Raw genomic sequence first — 17360 nt, forward strand, 5'->3', positions numbered from 1 at the left:
GAATTACACATAAAGTAAACCTAACATTTTTAATCGGTGCTTCAGATTGACAAGATTCTTACGACGTTTAGCTGACCATGATGAATTCAATATATAAGGCCGTGATTCCTAACCTTTCTCAACTCGACCTTATTTTTTAATACTCAAAAAGACCTGTCCATAGCCATGCTCTCATAATACTTAAATATCAGAAAAATCATTTAAAAACAATCACGTTATAAATTTTTATTTACAAACGTTGAACACTGAAATGCTGACAGTTTTTTTGAGAGATTTATCCACCCACAACCACCCCCCCCCCAAACAAGGAACACATTTCGGATGAAATGATATATAACAGTTCAAGGTCAGTGATCCATTCGCCTCTCTAATGAACATTTCGTTGTCTCACTGTGGCCCACAACCCACTAGTTCCTTCAAAGTAAATGAAATAGAACAGGTTCTTTATTCTTCAATAAAGCAACGCTAGGGCGTTGCTAAAATAAATATCATTAGTCATCCATTTATTTGACAGGCTCCATCAATAACTAAATGTTATGGGTTATACTTAATAAAAACAGTTTACATTATTCCTGAAGCTCCTTTTACAATACACAGAACATAAAAAACATACAGATGAAAAAGCAACGTTGAAAACAGAGTCGATACCATTGCAGCATTTCTGAGAGAGAGAGAGAGAAAAAAAAAAGAGACAATTTTTCCAGCACAGCTGCCTTCGACGTCAAGGCAACGCATCATTGACGTTACGAGAACAGACAACCGTTAAAAAAAAAAAAAAAAACCAAAGCCTGAATAATTCAACGAGAAAATCAAGTGCTTTACCTCGCGGAATTTATTCGAGAGATGACCTTCCGTGAAAGAGACAGGTCATTTCCCCCTTCGGTCTGACCAACTGACGATCACAAGTTCACCGCGCATACGAAGACGAACGGATGCGGCATCCAATTTGTTTCACAACAACTGCAACACGAACAGGTAAATAAATGGCCCGGCTAGGGCACTGCGCTCGATATTATGCTAAACGGTGGATTATGGATACGCTAAATAATCTCTTGAAATGAAAAATGTTGGAAGTAATGATCCCAAGATGCAGCATCCAGGTTGAAAGGGGATATACGGAGGATCGCAATGGAGGGGGAAGAGAGAGAGAGAGAGAGAGAGAGAGAGAGAGAGAGAGAGAGAGAGAGAGAGAGAGAGAGGCTCAAAGGAGAAGAAGGGAGGCAAACTTGATGGGGGGATATTAAAGGGGTGAAACCTTTTTACCACCACAGACTCTCTCTCTCTCTCTCTCTCTCTCTCTCTCTCTCTCTCTCTCTCTCTCTCTCTCCGTCGTAAAAGCCTAATTAAGGTTATTCAGTTCAAAATCAGAGAGCTCGTTCTCTTGTGAGTTCCATTCTTTTCGGACATTTCGTCCTTTCCTTCTGCTTAAAGTCATGAATATAACGAACATCTCAGGGCAGGCGAAGCGTTTTTCCGCGACGGCAACTATATAATGAATAAGCAGGGCTCAAAGTACATGATCGCCCCTTAAACAAAAGAAAAGGAACGAACATGCCGAGCCAACAACAAGAGCAGCTGTAGAATCTTCAAAGGACAATCCAGGAAATCAATATACGTTTAATCTTTCCAAATTACACAACACAGCGAATAAGAGTCCAGTGAAACAGCAAGATATCATCTTGCAAGACACACGCACTTCCTTATTCCATGTCTTCTGATGAAGCCTTTTGACTGAAAGCCTTTGTTCCAGGACTTTCACGAATGAATAGTTCAACCAGTGTAAAGACAAATATATAATTCGAAAAAATACTCCAAAACCTAACTTTGAAAATATTAATGTTTTCAAAGGCATGTTTTTGGGATTTATCACATTTGAAAACTTAGTTAATGAAAACACTGCTTCAAAATCAAAATGGTTCTTAGCGTGCCATTCTACCAATGTAACGCTTGGAAGACAATTGCATAAGAAATTTATTAATGATAGACCAGGGAACCTTGAGAATTGTGAGATATCTGCATAACCCCCTCTACAATTCTGCTAACTCCTCAATAGTTTTAGCAGAATTATTAACATGTGAATACAGAAAAATGCATAATAAATATATATCTGCCCGTATTACTCACGAAATACAGACTGATATTTGCACATTACAAAAAAATTACACAAAGATACATAATAAATACATATCTGACTGTATTAGTAATGAAGTATAGATTGAAATCTGCTCATTATAGAACAGAGTCACTAAGTAAAAAAAATAAAAAGTCTCTAATTTTCTTTCAGATACGTAAACGGAGACAGTAATACCAAAAAAACAGAATATTCTGCCAGACAATTTACGATAGACACTGCACGAAAATGCTGATATCTACCAATCAATGATTCACAGCGAAAAATGAATAATTAGTTTACTAATCAAAATGCGACACCCCTTTTTGTTATTAAAGCGTATAAGTAATAATTACGATTACACCAGTTTCATAATCACGTTTATGAAATTTGCCTCCACGAAATCATGGCAATCAATCATGCGACCTTTTCATAAACGTCAGAATTAGCAAGTAATAACGTAAGCTTAGTGGTGTGTGTGTGTGTGTGTGTGTGTGTGTGTGTGTGTGTATCATTGTATGAACCTTCCTGTTTATTTAACAACCAGCAACCATATACGCCTAGGGATAATAGACTATTCATTCAGCAAAAACAAAAACAAAAAACAAAAAATACATGTAAGGAAACATTTTCAGTTGGCACACATGTATAAACAAAATTTAAGATTTATACACCAGGAGACTAAACATAATGGAACTAAAGTGCTCTACGTATTTTATCCTCGCCTTACTTACGTGGGAAAAACCGTCACTTCTGGTCGGACTCTTAACATCACTATATTATTTTAAAAATATATATATAAGCGTTTGGCCATGGCTTACCTCTCACTTGGGTTTGTAAAAAAAAAAAACTCATCTGTCATGCTCCAAGGTAAAATTCCTTCTACCAACCTCAACACAGCAAATTTCTAACAACCTAGGCGCTAACTCATGGCCGACCTTTCTATAAGATTTATGGGTGAATTTTTTTACAAACTCAAGTGAGAGGCTAGCACTCTGCTAGGCTCGAGTTCGCGTCTCCGGCCGGCCAATGAAGAATTAGAGGAATTTGTTTCTGGTGACAGAAATTCATTTCTCGGTATAATGTGGTTCGGATTCCACAATAAGCTGTAGGTCCCGTTGCCAGATAAAATAAATCTAATCCTTCGGGCCAGCCCTAGGAGAGCTGTTAATCAACTCAGTGGTCTGGTTAAACTAGGTATACTTATGGGAATCCATGAGTAATGTTTTGCCTAATTCTTCCATCGCAGCCCAACAAGCGAACTACCAGAGGAGACAGCGTAACATCAGTCAAGAGAATCAAAGCAAATAAAACAAACTGATAAAAAAAATAAATAATTCATGTGTTTTTAACACAAGACTTCTGCTTTAATAACAAGCACGTTCCATTATACCTACGTTTAAACACACACACTCGAACGATCGTATAGTATTAGGCTAAAAATCAGTTTAACAGTAGAAATGTGTATGAAAGCGGATAACAACTCGAATCGACATATCAGAAAATGGGCAATATCAGCTACACTTCATACAATTAGGAGGTTTATTCACCACGGAGATTAATTCGTTGATTACTGAGGGGAAGTCTACAATCGTCAGAATAACCATCATTAAAACGAATGAATTTCTAAAGTTCTTAAAATGGATTAAGATTTAAAAAAAAATAACATGATGAAAAAACGTGATATAAGTCAATACATGGATATAATGGATTACGAGACACGAAGATTCTTAGTATTGTATACATTTTAAAATCCAGTTAATCCATATTTCTGTTTATGCATGCAACGTATACTCTTCAAAATCACACGAGAAGAGAGAGAGAGAGAGAGAGAGAGAGAGAGAGAGAGAGAGAGAGAGAGAGAGAGAGAGAGAGAGAGAGAGAGTGAGGGATTGATAAGTTTATTCCTCCATTGTCGACGCTATCTACGGGATCTCAAACTGGGTGAGAGAGACTTTTTCCTCAAAAGGAGGAGAAAATCCCGAATCAGTAACTTGAGTAGCCCGATGATCGATGGAGCACCGTCCGCCAATACCTCTAATCTTTCTTTGCAAGCAGAGTCTTCGCTCATCTGCTGTCATCCGGGGACTCTCCACCACCTCTGCCTCATCCTCTCGAAAATCGTCTGCCATTACGGCTAATTAATGATTTTTTCTTTTTCCCTTTATATTTTTTTTGGGGGGAGGTTACTTTTGCAGCGCACATTTCCACTCACTGTGCAAGTGGTGGACTCTTTGATTCTAATGCAAAGACACCACTAGCTGAAATATTTCTCTCTTTTTTATGGGCTTTAGGTAACTTTTGCACTGCACATTTCCACTCATTGTCTAAGAGGTAGATTTTTTGTTTTTATTATATGTTAATACATCAATAAATATTTTTTTAGCTACAAATCTCCGATTTATATCACCCTCATAAAATGCATCCTGTTTCTTAATTTTTTTATCAACGAAATTGTGGCAGTGATGATCACCATATTTATGACAACATTTTATTATTTTCACAGTATTACAAACACGAGAAATTAAATGCATATAAAAACGCCACCAAAAAGGAGATTTTTTTTAGCCACAAAGCTAAGATTCATTTCGCCATCATAAAACAGACCGAATTTCTTAACTTTATATACCGACAAAATTGTAAGAATTATGACCATCATATTTCTGAAAAACATTTTGAGTGTTGCTTTCACTTTAACACAAATACGAGAATTTAAGTAAATACACGCATGAAGTAAACTCGTTGTAGACTAAATGACAGCAAAATTCATCGTAAATGAGCGAGTCTTCAAAATGACATTTTCATTACAATACAGAAGATAATGTTTCGTGCCTTTGTTGTTTAGTCCAACTCTGTTCCTAACTTTGCTATTTACATTATTCAAAATATGACACCAACAAAGTTAACCAGATTCCATCATAAAATTCGTGGTCTAGTTACTAACACATACACACACACACTTTATATATATATATATATATATATATATATATATATATATATATATATATATATATATATATATATATATATATATATATATATATATAGTATGTGTGTGTTTGTGTGTGTAAAGTTTATATAAAATTTAAGGGGTAGAATGAAGAAAGGAGAAAAAGAGATTATTTGAAGCACATTTAAATGCAGGACGAGATCAATTTCAGTTACACAAGAGAATGGATGAAGTATTCTTAAAGAAAATGAGAGAAAAATGGTGTAATTGGACACAAATAACTTGGACTAATCTGGGTTAAAAATGTGCGAGATCTACAGGAACCATATGCAAAGAGAAAGGTTAATGAGCAAATGGATCTTAGAGTAAAACATGGAAATGGAGAGACACTGTCTGAAGTCCACATTAAAGTCCGTATTTCCAAGATTTGTCGGATCTATGGACTAAATGGTGGAAGGACTTCAGAGTAAATTTGAAGATGCTTCCCAAACTGACTACTGAATAATTAAGGGCAGCAAACAGTAAGCTGAAATATGAAGAGAAACTAAGGCCTGAAAGGATCATTTTTCAGGATCATAAGTGAGTTTTGGCAGTTAAATTGTGATTTTATAGCTGACTAAGATGTTAGAGGTGCATCAGGGCCAGGGAAAAGTTCAAAGGAAATGAGTGTGAGGGGTAACTGCCTCCTTAACAAAGATAACAGTAATGGAAATGACTCTGCGAATAATAAGGGTAATATTATTATCATTAGCAAAGCTGCAACCCTGGCCAGAAAAGCAAAATGTTCCAAGCCAAAAGGCCCAAACACAGAAACCCCATTACGGCCAAAAATACAGAAGAAGAAACAATAAAAGAGAAATACCATAGGAAACAAGTAAAATAGACAGAAAAAAAAAGAAAAAGAAAAAGAATAAAAATAACTAATGATTCTCATATGAACCAGCTCAGCAAAAAAAAAAAAGCATTTGCACATAATTTGAACATCACAAGTTTCAATGACACGACTACATGATTTGGAGTACCATTCCATGATTTGCTCATAGCTGGCACAAAATTTCTAGAAGACATAACTCAACTGCTTTGGAAATAATATGGTAGCCTTTTGATTTGTAGAATAAGAGAGTTGACACAAAACTGATAGAGGAGAATACATGGGTTAAAAAAAAGAAGTGTGCATAGATAAAGTACTTATCATGGAGCTGTTACGTGAAATATTTGAAAGTAAGGGAAAATGTTTAATGAAAGTTGTAGCTACATTTTAAATGCCTTGCTACGTTGTCGTCATTTATCTATATCTATATCTATCTATCTATTTATCTATCTATCTATCTATCTATCTATCTATCTATCTATCTATCTATCTATCTATCTATCTATATATATATATATATATATATATATATATATATATATATATATATATATATATATATATATATATATATAATGTACAATATCAGCCAATGTACAATGGACGTGCATAGCATTTAAAAGATAAATCAAATACTGTTGTTCCTGCTTTGTTATCAAGTAATCAACCGATAACATTTTTTATTTCAGTGAAATCAATGAAAGTAATAACATATTGTGCAGGTAAAACTCTTGAGCCCTAACAATGAACCAAGGATGCGAGTGAAATATATACTGATTCGATAGAAAAAAAATCTATTGAACTTGATTATTTGACAAGGGGAACGGAAATTGCACCCGTAAACTCTCAGCTGCATTGACTTGTAACCTACTACATCTATTAGGCATCAGACACAGTTGAGCAAACATACTTACTGTCCTGATTAATAAATATTACTGATAATAATATGAATCGAAACTATTATTTTATTTTATTGTCCTGATTAGTAAATATTACTGATAATAATATGAATCGAAACTATTATTTTATTTTATTGTCCTGATTAGTAAATATTACTGTATATATGAATCGAAACTATTATTTTATTCTGGAACACAAAAAATCTTGTATCTCTTCCTAACATTTACCTGTCAATAGGTACGACAGGTAGAGAAAAAAATTCAGTAAACTTTTTACAGGTTTAGGTCGGAGGTACGAACACCAGAAAAAGATAAAATTGTGAATTTGTCAAATTCATCAGAAAATGAAAATCTATTGTCACGAAAGGTTTGATACGGAGTAAATAAACGTGATTTTTATGAAATCTTTTTCACATTTACTGGGACGAGTCAAAAAGATTTTATAATTTTATAGAACTGAAAGTACAATATGGATACTCTGTTCAGTAGGGATATTCACATAATATGCAGGACAATGAATAAATTGAAAAAAAAAAAATATTAATAAAACTTTTTTCAACTGCGATTTTCGAAACGTACAACATTTAATACTGACAATTCAGAACGTAAAGTAAGAAAGAATTTTGACAGCTGCAAGACTAAAGAGTTTCGAATATACTGTCTTTTGTGGGCATGTGATGCATAAGTGTTTTGTATGTATGCAAATTGATTCAACAAATCTGATTTCAAGAAAATCTATTTAAATTATTCAATTCTCTAAAGGAAGCTAATAACAGTGAATATTTTTCTTTAATATAAAATTGGGAAGGCTTTCACTTCCCAAAGATCCATCGTGTTCTCTGCACCTCAGTGAAATACAGATTCAACTTGACACGAATCTAATTTCCTCAGAGAAAACAAATTCCTTTCTAGATTCTTTCACAATTAACGTGGAAAAAAACCCGCTTTACAACCTTCCCAAAAGGAGATTGTATAAGAAAACGGATAAAAGTCCGACATTCTTAATCCAATTCAGCAAAAGCTTTCAGTAACGACAATCAGAAGGCCACCGGTACGAAATGTGTAAAACCAGCAGAGAATAATTTCTTAAGGGAAAAATACCAAATGGATTTGCACAGAGATTCTCCTCAAAATGTATTTCTTTTATCAGCCAATTTTATGCTCATTCAGTTTTTTAAATATATATTATTCAAATAATCTTTTTTTTGCACCTATTCTCGGCAAGGACATGTAACTCTTACGTAATCTGGGATTTTGACGAATGGCTGAAACCTAAATGGTTCTATAAAATGTTTAATCCAGAAATCATAAATGTTAAGCTCTCTCTCTCTCTCTCTCTCTCTCTCTCTATATATATATGTATATATATATAATTATATATATATATATATATATATATATATATATATATATATATATAATTATATTCTGTTATTACCTGTAATAACTGGTAGGTCTGCAATTCCCTGCAGATGCTACTTCATTTATTTCTCATTTCCTCTTTGCAAGAGGGAACTGAGTACATCTCAGGATATATTCTCTCTAATTAATATTAATATCTGAAAATATGTTCTCTTAATTAATTTCATATATATATATATATATATATATATATATATATAAATATATATAATATATATATATATATATATATATATATATATATATATATATATATATATATATATATATATATTAGCAATTTTGTCAAGTTTTCCTTTACTTCAGAAGTTCGTTGTTACGTCCGAACAATCTGCTTTGTTTCACTGAAAGCCCGTCTTTACCTGAAGTGGTTCAGGTTAACCATCTTAATGCCCTGTTAGTTGTGAACCAGAGACAAAAGCTCCCTCCTGAGAGTAGATGACTTTCAACTTACGACCAGGGACTGCGGCCCTTCTTGTCTCATTAAGAGATCTGCTAAAATTAAGTGGCGTGACCTTACTTGGATTTATTGTGGCTTAATGGCGTGGGTATTAGAGGTGTTCACCTTTTTTTTTTATACTTTTCATTCTGTGTTTGTCTCCTGTTTCACTTTATGTTGTATCGTGATTCATTTGCTTTCTCTTCGTTCTCGTTAGTATTTTAATGCTCTTGTTAAGGTGGCTCGAACAGCGTTATTTTATTTCCCATTTGAATACCGTTTTTGTTGAGCTGAATTTCTTTCATGGTAATAAGTAAAAATAAATAATTCATCCCAAGTCGTTTTCATTCTAATTAAAAAACTAGTCTCAGAGTTTTATAGCAAAATGCACTTAGCATTTTTCGTTGAATTCGACGTCCATAATTTTATGAATTAAAAAAAGATGAATTAAACACAAAATTTTATTGAAAGATTAAATCTCTCTCTCTCTCAGGCTATATGAAATTAATTAGAGAAAATATCTTAAAATATTAGCACTAATTAGAGAGAATATATCCTGAGATGCACTCAGTTACCTCTTACACAGGGGAAATGAGAAATAAATGAAGTAGCATCTGCAGGGAATTGCAGACCTACCAGTTATTACAGTTAACATAATATAATTATGTGTATATATATATGTGTGTGTATATAAATATATATATAAATATATATATAAATATATATAAATATATATATATATATATATATATATATATATATATATATATATATATATATATATATATATATATATATATATATATATATATATATATATATAGTACATATTTTGTTTTTGCAATTGAGTTCTCAATTATTCCAATTTCCCAATTACAAGTGTATGCATATTTATATACATACATCTATAAATATATATATATATATATATATATATATATATATATATATATATATATATAAACATATATGTTTGTAATTGTAATAGCCACAATGCCCTCTTAACTTCTCGAATTCTTCGCGCTATCTTCGATTTGCTTGTCGCTACAAAGCCTTAAGATCCAAGTGTAAGAAATATGAAGATATTATGATGTCCGGTAGCGGGAAAAGAACCCGAGTTTCATAATCACAGCTAGGTCACTTTGCCGACCTGACCACGAGGGCATTGTGGCTATTACTATTATATATGTATCAGGTAAAAAGTTACCATGTATATACACTGATGGAAAATAAGAATAAATGAGAGAGCTGGACTTCATAAACAACATTTCTAAATTAGCATAAACAGTCTGTACGCAGCACTTCATATGATACATGTATTTCTCTGGCTGGATACCATGAAAATTTAAGAGCATGATGATCTAGTTCCCCTCGAGTGTTGTAAAGATCACATGGCCATTTACATATGCAATTTCCTTCACGGACATGGCACTCTCTTATGTCTGGATAATGAGAGAGAGAGAGAGAGAGAGAGAGAGAGAGAGAGAGAGAGAGAGATTGAATATTGTCTTAACTTGTACACCTGCAAATCCATGTTCTATATCAACTTCTGAAAGCTTGGGAATGAAGAGGATTACTAGTAAGAGGATAAACTCATGGGTTGGGACAAAATAATCACATACATTATATATTTATATATATATATATATATATATATATATATATATATATATATATATATATATATATATATATATAGATATAGTGTGTATATATATGTATATATGTAAATATGTTATATATTTTATATATATATATATACACACAAACAAACAATAAGTCACGCAAACGAAAGAAACTCAAGATTAGCCATTTCTCTTCGTATCAAACTATTAGTATGTTGATGCCTTTACTCTCTCCAGCAATAACAAACTTTCCCCTTCATCTGTGGAAGCTCAAAGAATCCAAATCTCGGTAAGACTTAGAGAGTTTAACAAAAGGTACCAGAGGAAAAACTTCGAAAACTGACTGTCATCAGAAGTCCCACAGTATACCTGTTCACACTGGATGTTGACAAGTGCCTTTTGGGTCACAGGGAGAAAGGACCACCAACATGGTGGGCAATACTTCAACGGAGAAAAGACCAATTAATGTTTCATATGACAGCTGTCTCTAAAAACAAGTCCCGCTACTAATAGTACCTTCAAATATATTAGATATTAAGTACTGGATAACACGCCGGCGCTGAAAATTACTTTATGCAACGTCTAAACACTTTCCAACCCCAAAACGTACTCTGTGCCTCACAGCACAATATGAAAATCCAAGCGGAAAAAAATATGCTATTGATTTGATTCATAAAAGTTTGGTCTGATGACCTGGCACTGGAACATTTTGGTTACACAGTACGAAAAAAATGTCACTGATTAACAAAAAAAAAAAAAAAAAAATACAACGCAAAATTTTAATCTAAAAATCGGCAATATCACCGTCCTTCAAACAAAAGGGTTTATATTTAGACCTCTAAATTGGTCCACCCAAAGAATAAAAACCTCAACTTGGCACAATAATGGGATTGGTAAATAATTAATACTCTCTTTCATAAGAGAGTCTCATGAAAAGGATTTTTGAAATGGGGGCGGCAGTCCCTGTCTTGGCTTAAGATAATCCTCTGTTGAGAGACAAGTCTTCAAAAGTTTCCCGAGGCGAATATTATGTAAGCTCCTCCATACCTGAGGAGAAGGAACGGATACTGGAAGAGGAGGAGAAGGAGGAGGAATATGAAAATAGAGACAAAGAGAAGAAATAAGGATGAAGGTAATGGGATAAATAAAAAAAATAGAGAAAAAACGACAAAACGAAGAGAAAAATCAATTAGAAGCTGTGAGAAAGTTGGGTGATTGAAAGTCAATGTGATTAAGTAGGAGAGAAAGCTGAAAATAAAACCGCGCACAAGTGACGTTTGAAGAAAATGATGCGTGAAACGAAGAAAGTGATTCCTGACGGGTAGAGAGAGAGAGAGAGAGAGAGAGAGAGAGAGAGAGAGAGAGAGAGAGAGAGAGAGAGAGAGAGCCTCGTCGATTAGATTTTCCATTTGAAATATCGGACAAGTATCATGATTTTGAAGTCAGATCCTTGCCATAATATATCGTTTTCCAGAAATGAATCACAACCACAGAATACATATATTATTCCAACATCCATTTATTTCCTGAGCAATCAAACCTCCCTAACATATGGCACTCACCACGGTGTATCATTCTCCTGACTTACCATATAAAATTTCTCTCTCTCTCTCTCTCTCTCCCCTCTCTCTCTCTCTCTCTGTCTGTCTCTCCTTAAAATCTTATCATTACTGGCATTAAATCTTGCCCCTTTCATACGGCAACAAAGAGTGAGATGTATTTGCAGGTATCTGAGAATTTTGTGTGCTTGCAGGTAACAGTTTTTGTCGAGATGGTTTCCTTTTCTCTTTTGCAAAGTATTTTCTAAATTACACAATTTTCAACAACAATGGCTCTGATATGTTATGAAATCATATTTTACTCTCTCTCTCTCTCTCTCTCTCTCTCTCTCTCTCTCTCTCTCTCTCTCTCTCTCTCTCTCTCTCTCTGCATTGTAAACATTTTGAACTGACTATCTGTCACATACTGACCTAAGGGAAACTTGATCTTTCAGCCACAGAAATAATATGCGATCATTACTAATAGGAAACTGTATGAAAGATCCCAGTTCTCCTGCTAGTTTCAAATGACACTGGAGATAAATGCATAACAATATTTAGTAATTTTTAGAAGAAGTTAACTGAGACAGACAATAAAATCAAGAGAGGAATCGTATTAGGAATCAACCGTTCCTCAGTCACCAGGCGTTTACTATCTATCTGTGAAGCCTCAAAATGTACTTACTAATACGAACACAAATGAAAAGTTGATATTCCACAGTGCAACGTCAGTAGAAAAATTCTCATAAATTTACTTTACGCTTTAAAATGGATAAAAAAAAATATAGCAATACTTCGAACCATTATCCCCACCACTTACTACGAAAAGGTATGGAACGAAAAGTCGGATGAATCACAGGAATCTGATGTTGAAATTCGAGAAATAATTCTAATTTTAAGGGTTACACTTAAAATCTCTTGCTTTTTAAAGACTTGAATGGACTGAAAATATCATTTTCAAAAAAGTAGCTGATTATTCGCATTTAACCATTAGTGATGACTACCCTTGGATGTCTACTGATTGAAGGGAACATAATATAAAAAAAATTTATATCTATTATCGATAAATAAAGAGTTAATGGAAACAAAATCTACAGGGAGTCACGTATCGCATATTTCGTGTATGAAATTATCTCAAACATTTCCTAGAAAAATCAGAATAATAGTCAAAGGCGGAAAAGAGCCAACATACTGTGGCTTCAGGATCTCTTAAGTTCAATGAAACTTAGGAGAAAAGCCTCATGTGGTTCGAGAATTTTTCTGATATATATCAACACATATATGCTTACGAAAATGCGCCGTAACACACTATCTTGGTTATATATATATATATATATATATATATATATATATATATATATATATATATATATAATTTTGATAATTGTTGTTACAGAATATTACTATGACGGAAGAAATCGATAACTGTCAACTTCTTCTATCTGTCATTCAGGTCAAATACAGCATCATCTGTTGCAAAAAAAAAAAAAAAAATAGTACTTCAAACAATTTTATGTTTTCTTGTAAAACTCATCTAATATTTAGCTTCCTTAATTTGTTTTGTTTACTTCTTAATATCACCAAAGAATTCCCATATGACGAATAAGTACGCCACTAAAATATCATATTTAATGATAATTATCTTAAGATCTGTAACACATTTAGAAAAAGATAACAAAATTGAGAAATAAAAACAAATTAAATTAAATGTAGTTCAAACATTTAAGTGAAAAATTCAGTACTCACAGATAAGGAGAAGGAACTTAAATCTAGTAGACATACCTGGAAAGAAATGGAAAGGTTGTTAACGAAGTGCATGGGCATAAAAATGTAATACTTGTCAATCAATATCAAAGTCATTATTTCAATACATATCATAAGTCTTAAAAATAAATTGACAATGCCACAAACTTTTTTTGTTGGCAATATCAGCCAAGTATAGGGCGACGATGAACACAATCGTCGTGCTGATGGTTTTAACAGTAACAACACTAGCACCAACGTTTGCCTGTATGTTCAATCTATTACTGAAAACAATGTTTCGCACTACCACTTGTCCATGCTACACACAAAAACACTAAACACCCCGTGTGTACGTCTCTGAGGGAAGTGACTCTATCGAAAATGTTTACTGGCAGGATTCACTTGACTCTTGGTTACGTTCACTCGACCTTTCAACTCCAACGGTAGACATTCTCGTGTCTGTCGAAAGGTTGCCAAACCTCCAATTCTACCAATGGTTCTCGTTCATTCTAGTTACCATTTAGGAATCATCCCCGACGGTAACTGGACATCAACACCACTACAACATTGGGGAGACGGAATTTTTAACATTTATTTTTTCTCCCTACATACAGGGAATTTAGGAACCGATGAAGTTTTTGGAAACGAGAGGAACGTAGCCAACATTGATTCATACACACAGTATAATGCTGTCTTTATGATTTACTAAGGTGCCTTCCTGTCCCTAGATACAATGCAAAATCTATGGTACAAAAAGGTGCAAGAAAAAATATGTATATACATCTACGCTGGTCTGCAAAAAGACAAGAACTGGGTAGAGAGAGAGAGGGGGGGTTTTGGGCTGGGGCCAGGGGGCTGGGTAACTGGGGTTGTTATACAAAAACTGGGCTCGTCTCTCAAGTTTTGATACAATATACTTTTCATAGGTCTTCTACCGGAAAGGAAGGCTCCAAGTGAGGCACAGTATTGGGACCTACCTTGTACTGCAGTTGATCATATGAGGAGTAGTGAGCGAGCTATGAAAATGAGACTGAACATTAGAGAAATATAATAAAGTATGAGGCATTGAATAATTAAAAGATTTCTATATTACTGTACAAATGAAAGTCCTACTCTCATTCATCTCAAGTGAAACTTCGACACGTGACATGTCTTACTATAAATATATTGAAACCTATGGCTATGCTAAGAGAATTGGCTAAAAACTTGGTGCAAACTAAAGCATTCGTATGAATATTTCTAGTTTTACATTTTTCTAAACAACTTTCTGACATGGGTACCTGATATATATAAGTCCTCCTGCCAAATTAAAAACATTTAGAAAATGAACCAAACACATCGTAAAAGATGTATACTACAACATCAATGGAAAGTTGAATGAAATTATTGAATAGATACAATAAAAAACCTAAGAAGTCGATTAAAAAAGTATTTCCATACACAAATTCACCTGCAAAAAATACATCACGAATATATTTGATATGCCATAATAATGGCCGTTGCAGGATCCTTCCAAAATTACCTTAGGCACGAAGATTACCTGTTAAATCAACATGATCACAGCAAAATTAACATCTGGAAAATTTGGCTGAAACGTTTCAAGCTTCAGCTACTACGAGATGCAAACTTTAAGTACCTGATTTTTCAAAAGAGGAAGGGAAAGCAAAAGGGATAGGCAATCATAATCACCTTCTTTGGTTTCATGACTGAAATCACGACATAAAAAGAATCTGCAGCATACAATTTCAGAAATAATCTTCCAATGTGCAAAAAGTGAACAGTTTGGTCCAACATCTTGTTTGTATGAAAAAAGACAAATGATTAGGAAAAAAAAAATTAAGAGCGGAATCAATCAAGCACGACACATCGAGATCTCCCTTACCTGTGAGAACTTCGACTGAGTGTCCATGATTTCGAAGAAGAGCTGCATCTTGCGATGGAAAGCCTGAGTGCCCTGAGCTGGCGACGGCGGGCTGATGGGCAACACGCAAGTTGGGAAACCATGGGCAGTGTGTCGCAAGGGCAACTGTCGAAGTTGTCCCCTTCCCCGCAGTTCCAAACTGGAGAACCTTCTGGGTGCAGGTCCGCCATTAGGAGGGGACACCAAAAACCCAGCAGGGTCCGGACCACGCTGAGGGGACACTGCAGGGGAACTGTACGCTGACCGACTTCTATAGTTATGGGGTAGGGATCTTTGGCTCACGTGCCCACTGGAACGTCCAAGGCCATCGGGGCGCTTGGGCGTGCCCCCTGGAGTTGTAGCAGGCGTGCTACAAGGAGTGTTAGCAGAGGAATCCCTAGACACACTGCCAGACGTTTGTTCCGTTGTTCTTGAAGGCGAAACAAATCGCGCTGGTGTTGATGCTCCACTCGCGACAGGACTTTGACCTGTCAACCGGCTGAGGCTGCCAACACTGCTGCTGCCTCCACACTGGTAGAGAGTCCGGGCGCCACTTTTCTCCTGTGGTCTGGCCTGCTGTAGGCGACTTTCAATGGTCCGCAACAACGCCTGACCGTCAGGTAACGTGGAACCACAACTACTGTTATTAATCGACGATGGATTAGATGCGCCCAAAGAAGCAGAATAATTCCTGAGTCCGTAATCTGATATGGATGAGGGCAACGACTTATAACCACTCTCGGGGCTTTGCAAACTTTTGCTCGTCGACTCTTTGGTCCTGGTTTCACTTTTGTATTTTTGACTCTCGGTCAAGTTTTTCAATCGCATCTCTTCCAACTTGGCGCGCTGGAAAAGAGCCTCGAGATATGCTAGCTTACTTATGTTAATTTCGTGCGCTGCTCTGATACGACTGAGCCCGTTGTCGAACCTAGAATTTTCGTTACTGGGAGAATCTTGGCCGTAATGCGTGAGTGGTCTCAGGGCGTCGTCTAGGCAATGGTCGCCATTGAGAGCAGGTGTTGTCTGAGATCTAGGCAACGAAGACCTGATGTATCTGGGAGCAGGTTCTATGTCATCCTCGATTCTGTTCTCTTCGGAGAGAGGAGGCCCGCTGCTCTGCTCTGAACCAGAACTCTCTTCGTAGCCCGGGCTGGCTTCCTTGCCACTTGTGGCACCGCTGGTGGCACCGGAATCCTCCGAATCTGACGAGCGTTCGCCATTGGCCAGGCCAAGGCGTCCGCCGTTTTCCTGCTGCCGAGTAGAGCCACTTCCACTGTATTTGATATTGTCGTAGCTGTCAGAAAACCGTTTGGAACTCCCGTTGCGGTAGAAAGAAACGAAGTTTGGATCGTCCCCGCATACGACGGGGCTGGGCAACAGTCCGCTCATGCTGGTGCGAGAAGGGGCGTTATTTGTCTTGGCCTCCTTCCGCGCCCCCGAAGGCCTCCGGCCCGCCTCGTGTGTCATCTTCGCGTGGTCCCCGCTGGACCTACGTCACATGCGGGGCACTGCACGCCAACCCTCACATATCCCACACTTTCTAAGTCTCATTTATACATCATGGGTTAAAACACACCATTATAGCCACGTTCAGGACTTTATATTCATTAAAAATCTGAAATAAAATTGAAAATTATGCATGTGATAACCTAAAGCACCAGGCAAAATTCAACTATCAACATTAGCATAAGAAGCAAATCACCTTGCAGTCTACGGTATATGCCCGCCCTATTTCACTTACTGCAATGTCATTCATAGCTTGTTCTTGTCAAACATTTATTATATTTATAAATATTTGACGGTGACAAGCGCATGATGATGATGATGGTGATGAATACAAACTTTCGAGCAATCAGAATC

General features: G+C 35.6%; 1 protein-coding gene across 43 annotated transcripts in view; it reads right to left on the reverse strand.

Annotated features, from left to right (window-relative positions):
• The window catches only part of LOC136854032 (dystrophin, isoforms A/C/F/G/H-like), a 1916343-nt gene that overhangs the window by 728073 nt on the left and 1170910 nt on the right, over positions 1 to 17360 (reverse strand). For all 43 annotated transcript variants that reach the window (XM_067130051.1, XM_067130067.1, XM_067130044.1 and 40 more), the window contains one exon: positions 14578 to 14616. In XM_067130051.1, coding sequence (XP_066986152.1) covers positions 14578 to 14616 — 39 coding nt within the window. The remainder of the gene's footprint in view (positions 1 to 14577; positions 14617 to 17360) is intronic.

This window comes from Macrobrachium rosenbergii, chromosome 28 (genome assembly GCF_040412425.1).
Source record: "Macrobrachium rosenbergii isolate ZJJX-2024 chromosome 28, ASM4041242v1, whole genome shotgun sequence".
In the NCBI taxonomy this organism is placed as follows: Eukaryota; Metazoa; Arthropoda; class Malacostraca; order Decapoda; family Palaemonidae; genus Macrobrachium; species Macrobrachium rosenbergii.